The sequence below is a fragment of the Nerophis lumbriciformis genome, linkage group LG15, assembly GCF_033978685.3.
Source record: "Nerophis lumbriciformis linkage group LG15, RoL_Nlum_v2.1, whole genome shotgun sequence".
Classification (NCBI taxonomy): Eukaryota; Metazoa; Chordata; class Actinopteri; order Syngnathiformes; family Syngnathidae; genus Nerophis; species Nerophis lumbriciformis.
In genome coordinates, this window is record NC_084562.2 from 12,059,134 (window position 1) to 12,071,311 (window position 12,178).

General features: G+C 39.3%; 1 protein-coding gene across 3 annotated transcripts in view; it reads right to left on the reverse strand.

Annotated features, from left to right (window-relative positions):
* Window positions 1–2,656: 2,656 nt before the first annotated feature.
* bbox1 (butyrobetaine (gamma), 2-oxoglutarate dioxygenase (gamma-butyrobetaine hydroxylase) 1) overlaps window positions 2,657–12,178 on the reverse strand; it is a 78,094-nt gene continuing 68,572 nt past the window's right edge. For all 3 annotated transcript variants that reach the window (XM_061974841.2, XM_061974839.2, XM_061974840.2), the window contains exons 7-8: window positions 11,270–11,436; window positions 2,657–4,515 (exon numbers count right to left, since the gene is read on the reverse strand). In XM_061974841.2, coding sequence (XP_061830825.1) covers window positions 4,334–4,515; window positions 11,270–11,436 — 349 coding nt within the window. In that variant the 3' untranslated portion in view covers window positions 2,657–4,333. The remainder of the gene's footprint in view (window positions 4,516–11,269; window positions 11,437–12,178) is intronic.

Consider the following 12,178-nt stretch of genomic DNA (forward strand, 5'->3'; position numbering starts at 1 on the left):
ATAACTACAGAAAGAAACACTTTTTTTAATTATCTGTTGCAGACATTCTCTTTGTATGTTTTACGCTTGAAAAGTGTTTCTCCGTCCTAAACATGTATGTTCCAACACATTAAGAGAATTTGTGAATGGTTGAGCGCGATTTAGAGCGCTAACAATGAGTTATCACACTTCAACCTCTCTATTATGTAAACACTGTCTCTCTGTTTGGTCAGCATTACAAATGAACATTTTAATAATAAACCTGGATAAATAGGGGTTAAATAAATATATAAATACATGTAAACAAGGTGTGTTGCTAAATATTTATATACCACATTACCCAAAAGGGTTAGCGTTGTAGACAGAAACCGGAAGTATGTCTAAGGTAGTGATTCTCAATCTGTGGTACCAGTAGTGGTACGCAGGCTCCATCTAGTGGTACGCCAAATAATCCAATATTCACACACAGAGTTACTGTTCAAACTGTGTGTAATGCCACAATATACGTGTGTAATAAAACCTCTGCCTTGTTTTTAATGAGTACTTAGGCTTACTACGCTACTGTATTTTAATGTTGGTCATTATGGTGGTACTTGGAGAGCCAAGCCCCCCACCTTGTCCAAAGCTCCCCAAACCAGTATGAATCATTTGTGTTTTATATATAGTTATGAAGTTAACGTTTAATTGTTTTATGTTATTATATGTAATTATCGTGTTATTAATCATAACTAGACCCCCCAACTATGTCAAAAATCTCTCCAAACTTGTCCCATTTGTTTGTGCTGCAGACCGTTTTGTTTGTACGGTTTTTAGCTTAACATTTTGTGGTTTTTCAAGTGTGTTGATCCATAACCAACCCTCCAACCACGTCAACATTTCCCCAAACCAGTCCCAATCGTTTTGTGCTGCAATACATTTTGTTCTATTATAGTTTTCAAGTTATTAACGCATTAAGATTTATGAAACATTATTCATTTAAAAACTATAACAGCAGCATTGACAAGCACAAACAAAAGGGAGATTTGACGCAGGTTGATATGATGTTACGAGTTGTTGTTCCTGCTTTGTCTACACAAGAAACTAATATACATTTGGATCAGAGACACGTTTAGGTGCCAAAAAATAATGCTGATTGGCCAAAATGTGCAAGGCAGTTCACCAAATGGTGGAGGGACTGATTCTGTGTACCGTAAATTGCATTACTGTGCAGACGTTATTACATACTGTATGTTGTTTAAAGGGGAACTGCACTTTTGGGGGGAATTTTGCCCATTGTTCACAATCATTATGAAAGACAAGGATTTTAAAGATGATAGAAAAAACGCTTTCAAGATGCGGCTAATTGGAGTCAAAGCCCTCTAAAACAACTTCAAAACCCTCCATCAACGTTTTATATACACACTGCAAGTCTATATAGAATGTTGTAACAGACACGTTCATAACAATATGTAATATGTTCAATATTTACCATATTTTGGTAATTTTATGCATCGCCGGGACTTATTTATTTCCGTTTCCATAGCAACTCATCTCCGACTTCTGGCAACAAATATCTTCCTACTCCTTGAATCAAACAAGTGTTTTCTAATCATGGCAGACTTGGTAACAAACAACAAAGAGGACTATTTTTGGACAAATGGGGATTTACAACCTTATACCTTTTGAAGCTGAATATACTGCTGTTTCTAGAAGCGAGCACGAAGGAAGTGAGACGTTGGCGCAGACGGGAAACGAGAAAGTGAAGTCGGCGTAACTTTGACGCTGCAAATGTGGAACTTGACCCCTGCTATTTCGACATGAATTTAGTGCTTACCCAAATAAACAGACAAACAACAAAGACGACTATTTTGGGACAAATGGGGATTTTACAACCTTATATCTTTTGAAGCTGAATATACTGCTGCTTCTAGAAGCGAGCACGAAGGAAGTGAGACGTTGGCGCAGACGGAAGACGAGAAAGTGAAGTTGGCGTGACTTTGACGCTGCAAATGTGGAACTTGACCCCTGCTATTTCGACTAAATGGAGTGCTTACCCGAATAAACTGGAAAAAAACGTCCATCGAATGGGTCACACTTTATATTGATTATGATACACACATAATGTCATGTATGTTATTACAACTACAGTACATACGCTGTCTGGCTAACTGCGTGCAAATAAAACATGAAATGTGGGCTAATACTTTACACATATGTTGTAATCATGTTTTTTCAGTCAGTACAGATTGGTGTAGTATCGCAGTGTTGGGCATTACAAACTCAAAAGTTATACAGCTACTGACGTAAAAGCTATCTTACGGCTAATACCGTAGCATGGGGTTACTACGCTAGAAAAAGAGTCCCTCAGTGTTTGCTCTTACAATTACGATGTCGCTACAGTTTGGTGGTTATACAAGTTACAGAATGTACATGAAGTATTGTTGGCGGTTTTTCAATGCATTTTTAAAGTGATTTAGGGGTAGAATTGATTGCTCCCATTGGCTGCATTGCTAGTTACCTAGGGAAAAAAACGATAATTTACAAATTAGAATGCAAAAAAACCTGTCTTCTTGTCTCTCATAGGGATTGTGAACAAAAGGCAAAAATGTTTTAAAAAGTGCAGTTCCCCTTTAAGCAATCATATACTAACCTTAGATCAGGGGTGCCCACTTTTCAATTGACCAAGTGGAGGGGATCTGCCTCATTCATATATATATATCTTTTATATTTATTTATTTCTGAAAGAGACATTTTTGTTAACAAGTTAAAGGTGTTTAATGATAATACAAGCATGTTTAACACATATAGATTCCTTTCTTTCATAAAGACAAGAATATAAGTTGGTGTATTACCTGATTGTGATTACTTGCATTGATTGGAATCAGACAGTAGTGATGATAACTTCCACATTTTCAAATGGAGGAGAAAAAAAGTCCAATACCACGTGAAAGTGGTTGTTTTTTGGCATCTTATTTGTCCAGCTTCCTTACTTCTTTTTAAACTTTACAAGAAATACATTGACAGCAAACTCCGTAGCTCGCTAGCCTGTGTGGGCTAGCTTCTTGAGACTCTTATTTTGTTAGCGCAGGCAGGATGAAGCAGCGCTTTTATTGTATAGACAGGAACTGTGCGGTCGGTCTTTAGAGTTTTGAAGGCAGGTGCGGCGCGAGAGTCTGTTGAAATAAAAAAAAGTGTTTCTCGCCTTTCTGTAAGTCGTTTTTTCTTAATAATGAGCGTCATCTCACAACACTCTCGGGTGCCATGAACGTCAATCAAATGACGTCATAGTGAAGATTGATGGTCGCTAATTTTTAGGTATCTTTTTTTAAGGCGGTGTAGCTCGGTTGGTAGAGTGGCCGTGCCAGCAAATTGAGGGTTCCTTGTTCGATCCCCGCCTCCGCCATTCTAATCCCTGCCTTTGTGTCTTTGGGCGAGACATTTTACCCACCTGCTCCCAGTGCCACCCACACTGGTTTAGATGGAACTTAGATATTGGGTTTCACTATGTAAAAGCGCTTTGAGTCACTAGAGGAAAGCGCTATATAAATATAATTCACTTCACTAATTCACAATGCCTGACTGGCCATCGACTGACACACCCTACGTGATCGATCGGTAGTTAATAACAAGATCTGATAGCTCAGTTACAGCTCATGTTCTATTCTGTGTTATATGTTGCACGATTGCACCAAGTAAAATTCCTAGTTTGTGAACCCGTTCTCAAACAATGGCAATAAAAACTGTTCTGATTCGGATTCGGATTCTAGTTCGCGATCGACATAATGGGCACCCCTGTCTTAGACCAACAGCAAGGTGTAGTTGTGGAAGACGTACAAAAGAGTACTAATATTACATTCCTCACCAGAAAGTTTGATGGGAATCCACTTAGTATTTCCTGTCTTCTGCTAATTGTGACTATTTGTTTACTATCATATAGTTCTTACATCCCCTGTCAAAACATGACGTTTGAGGCGTCCTCGATATTGTTGAAGCGGTGACGCGACTCGACGCCGACATTTGGAGCTTCGAACATCCGGTGATGATTTTTGATTATGCAGCATGACCCTTTCAAAATAAGACAACTTTCCACTTCCTGTGTGTGCAAACAAGAATGAAGGCAACAAGATGGAGGAACATACGAGCCTAAAGATGACTGAGTCTCATCGTTACGTGTAAAAGTACATAAAAACAGTCCAAATTTGCATCGGCGTGTCGCGCTGAAGTCGAAAGAAAAGTTTTACAACCAAAACATTTTCACTCACTTTACGAATGTTTTGGTTTTGGGATTTTATTCGGATTAACAATCCCTGGCCTGGTTTCTTTGCACCTGTCCCATACTCCTGTCTGCCCGTGGCTGTAAACGACGCCGTACCTTTTAAGAGGCCGATTGCGGCGCGGCGTCGGCCTGGTGAACTGCGCGGCGGAGTATTCGGAGGCGGGACATGACCTCGTCCCAGTCCAGGTAGGCGCCCTCCAGGTGTCGCAACCTGTCGGGTCGGCTGACGTAGTGCCTTCTGCCGTGCAGGAGACGCCAGTTGTCGAAGGTCACGATGTCGCCTGCAGTCAGACACAAGAGGCGTGGCCGTCAGGCTTCCAGGAAGTCATGTGACTTCTGAGGTCACATGACCGACAGAAGCCCCATACTACACATTTGGGTATGGATCCAGGGGCAGTATAGGACATACCAAGTCATTGACAATTCATTACAATCAGACAACATGTGATGGAACAGTATCAATTATTACAATGATTTCTTTATTCCATACAAAATGTATAATCACTCTACTTATTTTGTGAGTGTGTAAACAAAAACAACAATTTTGTGAAGACATTAACTGATAAGTGTATTTGGTATCGTTACTGTCGATATTTGTATCGATCCGCCCACTCTTGTTTACATTCAGAAGCTCGAGCTTGGCGGGTTTTTGACACTTGTAAAGAAACGCAGTTTATTTGCCGCCATGGAGGCGGGGATTGGCGATTTGCTAGCAGCTTTGCACTGTGGAGGGACGTTAGCCGCTAGCTCGTGAGTGACAATGCTACGTTGCCTTTGTTTGCAGTGTATTACATGTATTATCACGATATTATTAAAAGTTCTAGCGTCGTATTTACATCGTATATCGTCTTTATGGCACAACCCTCGTTTACTGAGCACTTTTTTCTTGGTGTTGTTTAAAAATAGCTTAGCTGTTAGCTTCGCTATTAGCATGCCTGCTCTTAGTTTGCTCTCGGTGAGTAACATGTTTAGCCTCATCCTCCAGTGATATTATTACTTGATAACGTTACATAATTTACTAAGAAAAGCAGTTTATTTTCCGTAATGAAGGTGATTTTTCTTTAGCTTAGGGCAGGGGTCGGGAACCTTTTTGGCTGAGAGAGCCATGAAAGCCAAATATTTTAAAATGTATTTCCGTGAGAGCCATATATTTTTTAACACTGACTACAACTAGATGCGTGCATTTTTAAGTAAGACCAACATTTTTAGAGTATAATGAGTCTTTTATTCTTTTTAATAACATTGTTATTCTGAAGCTAACCAATAATAAATAAAATACTTCTTACCATTAATGCGACTTCTTGAACAGGTGCGGTAGGAAACGGATGGATGGATTAAAATGCATGAGAATGTTTTATATTTTGAACGTTAATTTTAACACTGATTACCAGCTGAATTATTCATTACTTATCGTGTTAAGCAATGTCAGCTAAGATTTATCTGAGAGCCAGATGTAGTCATCAAAAGAGCCACATCTGGCTCTAGAGCCATAGGTTCCCTACCCCTGGCTTAGGGTAATGAGACATATAATTCAACGCTAGCCATTTGTCAGCCGGGGACTAATAAAAAACTGTTTGTAATCAACATTAAAAGCATGAGCCGGCAAGGGAGATCACACATTTTTTTTCCACAAAAATCATCCGATACTGATCTGGCCGATCGATGCGCACATCCCTAAAGTCAGGTCATGTTTACAACAGACGTGTTAACAATTTTGTGATAATAACATCCTATTTTTATTGTAACATTTAACTGTGATGTTCAGTTCTTATATCATTATTTTCTTTTTATATTTAACTCCCATTTGCAATGCAGTTGCACTTCCAAGACATTAGATGGCAGTACTGTATAGGCTATCTATGCTATGTTGTCTTAAGTAGGAAGTAGCTTTTTCCTTTAAGCTGAATGTGTTATGTTGTGCCCTACAACGTGTCTACACTGTAAATACGTTGCCTATTACACACCATTCTAACATTCCGAGTTTCCATTACCAAATTTGGAGGTGTTGAAATAGCCATGAAAAAATTGCTAATGCTAATAGTAGCATGTCTATGGCAAATCCAATGCAAATTAGCATCAGGATAGCGCATTTTGGAAGAGTGGAGCCTTACTTTACGTTTAAGCGTTTTCTTCCAAACACACTTGCTTTGTTGGTGTTGAAAATTGCAGAATTACTTAAGAGTTTGGCTGAGTAATTGTTTCCTTGAGCATATTTGGTGCCATATTTGCAACAAATATGGCACCGTTTGATTTTTATGTGAACTGATACCTAGTAGGACTGACAGAATTTGGTGGATGGCTATAAAAATACTGAATTTGGTACCCATCCCTAGTCTTACAGTTCACAGCGCTTCCTTTTTCCCCTCACATTTTATTACGTTACAGCCTTATTTCAAAATGAAATAAATTCATTTTGTCCTCAAAATTCTACAAACAATACCCCATAATGATAATGTGAAAAGTTTTTTTCTTGCGAATGTATTAAAAATAAAACTAGTAAAAAAAATCACATGTATGTAAGTATTCAGACCTTTTGCTCAATACTTTGTTGATGCACCACAATTACAGCCTCAAGTCTTTTTGGATACGATGTCACAAGCTCAGCACACCTATCTTTGGGAAGTTTCGCCCATTCCTCTTTGCAGCACCTCTCAAGCTCCATCAAATTGGATGCAAAGCGTCGGTGCAGAGCCGTTTTCAGATCTCTTCAGAGATGTTCAATCAGATTTAAGTCTGGGCTCTGGCTTTCAGATATCTTCAGAGATGTTCAATCAGATTTAAGTCTGGGCTCTGGCTTGGCCACTCAAGAACATTTACAAAGTTATCCTGAAGCCATTCCTTTGATATCTTGGTAGTGTTCTTAGGGTCCTTGTCCTGCTGGAAGATAAAACAGTCACCCCAGTCTGAGTTCAAGAGCACTCTGGAGCAGGTTTTTATCCAGGATGTCTCTGTACATTGCTGCATTTATCTTTCCCTCTATCCGGACTAGTGTCCCAGTTGCTGCCGCTGAAAAACACCCCCACAGCATGATGCTACCACCACCACGCTTCACTGGAGGGATGGCATTTGCCTGGTGAAGACCTGTGCCGGGTTTCCTCCAAACATGATGCCTGGCGTTCACACCAAAGACTTCAATCTTGGTCTCATCAGACCAGAGAATTTAGTTTCCTATGGTCTGAGAGTCTTTCAGGTGCATTTTGGCAAACCTTTTATAAGAAAAGGCTTCCGTATACCATACAAGACTGATTGGTGGATTGCTGCAGATATTGCTGTCCTTCTGGAAGGTTCCCCCTCTCCCCACAGAAGAATGCTGTAGCTCTGACAGAGAGACCATCGGGTTCTTGGTCACCTCCCTGATCGCTCAGTTTAGTCCCAGTGGTTCCAAACTTCTTCTATTTACAGACTGTGCTCATTGGGACCTTCAAGGCAGCAGATATTTTTCTGTACCTTTCCTCATATTTGTGCCTTGAGACCATCCTGTCTCAGAGGTCTACAGACAATTCCTTTGACTCGATGCTTGGTTTGTGCTCTGCCATGCACTGTCAAGAGTGGGACCTTGTATTTAGACAGGTGTGTGCCTTTACAAATCATGTTGAATTTACCACAGGTGGAGTCCAATTTAGCATACCTCTAAAGGACTTAGTGGCCACATGCGTGGACAGCACCTTTTAGCTCTTATTTCCAAAATTGTGTACACTACTGAATTGGGGTCTTATGGCCCTTATGTGGATACTTATACTGCCATCTGGTGGTGTCAGAAGAGTATAACATACAATGGAATTTGGAAAAAAAAAAGTGTAAAAATAAGAATTAGCATGTCACTAAACATGAAGTACACGTTTGTTACTTATGGACTAAGTACATCATATTAAGGCTGAAACGACGCGTCGACGTCATCGGTTACGTAAATACGTCGACGCCGTTTTTATGCTTCGACGCGTCGCATATTTACGTCACACTGCCGTCATGGCGGAGCGCAAAGCAGATGATGCGAGCGGTGCGAGCGAGGGAAAAAAAGCACGCCAAAAGTCGTCAAAAGTGTGGGAGTATTTCAATAAACGGCCTAATAATGTTGTAGCGGTGAACAGCTGTCTCGTCAGCTGACGCGCGAGCTCGCAACCGTGGTTGTTTAGCAACCAGCCAAACCCCACTTAATAAAATTATATTTTATCTTAGAGCACATCCGCATCCCTATTCACCTAGGCAACCCCAGGAAATGTATATAATTCGGCATTATTTCGGCCAGTCGGCTTATAAAATCAGAGCCGATCAGTTTACGTTCACGCGCAGGTATAACGCGGCGCGAGCTGTCTCATCTGCTGGTGCGCGAGCCCAGTAATTAGACAGCTTTGTCAAATCAAGGAGTACAAAAGACGCCAGCGCAGAGTGGAAAAAGGTTTAGTTCATTACAGATATGTATGTAAGATTTAATATTTCTCTTCGTGGGTGTGGCGCGCGCCTGTTGCGCTGGTGAGATGGGGGGGGGGGGGGGGGGGTTGTGTGCATGTAGCGTGTAGCTTAGTCTGGAGGCTAAATACACACAGTGTGTTATGTAACTGTTGTTTAGTGTTGATATTGTTTGCTTAGTTTGATAAATGTTGGAGCAGTTTGCTTCATCAGGAGGGTGAAGTCGCTCAATTTAAAGTGTTGGATTTAACTGTGTTAGATCATTGGCTGCTGGTGAGGGCATAGAAAAAGGGGCATTTTTCTACCAGTAGACAGCGTTTAAGATTGAGTGTTTCACTGCTAAATTAATAATATATTTATATTGAATATGGATTTTAAATATGTATCTAAATAGGTGGTTAATTGGTTAGGTATTTATGTATTTGCATATTGGGTTTTCTGTTGCATTTATCTATTGTGTTTCTGGGTTTAAATGTATTTTATATGTATCTTGGTGCATTTATGTTGAGACAATTTATTTAAAATCTGTTTTAACTTAAAGGGAAAAGATGTGTCCATTTTCTTGCACTTGTTTAATCGTTAAGAGTTTGATAGCCTCATTAATAATTGTAAATTATGGGATTGATAATTGATTGATTTTTTACAGCATGTTAATCTTGTGGTGTTTTGTCCTTAAAGGTTTTTCACCTACTAAAGAAGCTAAAGGCTACTAAAGGCTACTAAAGACAGCTAATGACAGCTAAAGAAACTAAAGTCTACTAACACTGCTAAAGACTGCTAAAAAGACTAAAGAAGAAAAAAGAAGCTGTTTCTTCGTTGGAAAAACTGTTGCAAACTAAAGGAAAATAAAAGGAAAAAGTAACTACGGTCTGGTCTTTTGAGTGAAATCCAGAAGCCACATTCAGCATTGGTACATCCCTTCAAGTGTGGGATAAGCACAGCGAAAAAAGCAAAACACTTGACAGTTGTTGTATGCACACTGTGTCGAGCGGAAATGGCCTATCATAGCAGCACAACGGCTATGAACGAACATTTGAAAAGAAAACACCCGACAGCGTTCTTGCCATCACCATCAACTAGTCAATCGTCCGCGTGAGTATACGTTGTCATCATTACACAAAAACATGAATGTGTCATTTGTATCTGCGTTGTAAATTCATAAACTAAAACACTGTTTCGCTCTGAGAGGCGCGTTTGGCGTGGCCTGTTCAGTGTTTACAAAGACGCGCTCCTCTTTAACGCTAACGTTAATTAGTTGTGCAAATACCTTTTACAACATTAACAGTTACATATACTATGTACAAACGAACAATTAACTTTCACTTTAATCATACTATCATTGTTGTGTTATTAAGCAAAATAAGCAATACTTGTACTTTTGTTGAAATGTTTACACTGTTACAGAATATTTCGTTTTGCACTTTTTTGTATTGAATGTTTATCTTTATTTTTGCACATTTTAAAGCAAAATAAGCAATACTTTTACTTTAGAAATGCTTATACTATTGCAGAATATTAAGATTTGCACTGGATGTTTACTTTTATATTCGCACATTAAAAAGCAAATAAGCTACTTTTAATTTTGTTAAATGTTAAAAGTTTTAAATGTTTACATTGTTACAGAATATTTTGTCATGTTGTTGTCAATGTTGACAGAGTGGCCATACTTTTTTTTTTTGTAAATAAAAGTCATGCCTTTTGAAAAAACTGGCCTACATTTATTTTTTCATGTTCATTTTAAATAAAATAAAAAATCGGTAAAAGGAAAAATAATCTATAGATTAATCGAAAAAATAATCTATAGATTAGCCGATTAATCGAAAAAAATAATCTATAGATTAATCGATAGAAAAATAATCGTTAGCTGCAGCCTTACATCATATCAAAAGATGATTCTTAGTTTTTATTCTAACTAGGGTCCAATAAGCCCAAATGGCAAAGAGAAATAAAAAAAGCATGTAAACAAACAGCTTGGGCCTTAAGAGGTGAAGGACGATCAGCAACAAGATGCTCACGTTTGAGCTTCATGGCAGAGGCTGTAAATAATGACATGTGACGTCTTAATTTGATAACATTTCTATAAAAAAAACCTTCTCACATTGTCATTACGGGGTATATTGTGTGTAGAATTTTAAGTGCAAAAATGAGTTTATTCCATTTTGGAATAAGGCTATAACATAAAAAGAAAAGTTGAAGATAACTTTCCGGATGCACTGAACGTATTGTTGACCTTCATGTCACATGTTCATCTTGCTTGCAATTCAGTTTGTCACGTCGTAGAAGTAGTGATTGAAATATTTCCATGGCTGAGCACAATAACTCCAAACACTTCTTCTTGACATCAGACCATCATCGGGCTGTCAGTTTGATGTGTGAGTCTAAATGTGATGTGACGTGGTAACAATGGGCCCATAATTGAACATAACAAAGACTAATGACTTGTCTATGGCGACACACATCATTTAGTCTTGGAGTTCGTGGAAGGACACGGCGTGCTATCATTCTTACAGAAGTCATGGGTGATACGATGGACGCTTTGTCAGACGAGAGATATGACCTTGTGACTCGTCACTGGAACAGAGAGCGATGACTCTGACAAAGTAAACGTTGAGTGAGTCCCACACTGACCTGGCTCCATCTTGTAGGTGACCATGTTCTCAGGTCGGTTCATGACGTTCACGTAGGCCTTGAGCGCCCTGTAGAAGGGCTGCACCTGGTAGAGAGGGAAGTCCAGCACAGAGTCTCTGGTGGCGTTGTTGTAGTTTATCCTCACAACTCGACCCTGAGCGTTGACGCTACACACACACACACACACACACACACACACACACACACACACACACACACACACACACACACACACACACACAAACACACACACACACGCACACGCACACACAAACGTGTGCACACAGTCAAGTCATTTAGGTAGTAGTTGAAGACATCAAGGAAACAATATTTGACTCCTGAGATACTTATCCTCACCACACTGGTGGAACATAAAGTTCCTTCCAAGTAATATTATCACTGGAGGACGAGAGAAGACGGAATGGCTGAGCACGCTAAACACACACACCAAGCAAGACGACACAAGAAACTAACTGCGAAACCTTTAATGTAAAGTAGGGGCGATCCATCTAGATGTCGATAATATCGATACCTGGTATGGTATCAGTAAATAAATGATACCAAAGTGATTTCATCAATATTTTTTCGGCATGTGCGACTTATACTCCGAAAAATACGGCACTTAATGTTTCTGTGTGGCCTGGTAGAAAATTTGTCACAAACCGGTGGTTGGGGACCACTGATGTACAACACATGTGTTCAAGCTAGTTTTTGTATTGTTTTTCATTTTTGAAATATCGAGCGATATTCTTTTTTAATCACCCTGTATGTATGTATGTTTTTTTTTTAAAGGTATATATCCTTGTTTGTGCAGGATACCAAAAAAGTGCAGTGAGTGCATGTAAACACAGCATGTCTGCACACGTGTATGAAATAATGTTGACCAGCAGATGGCAGTGTTATTCTTTC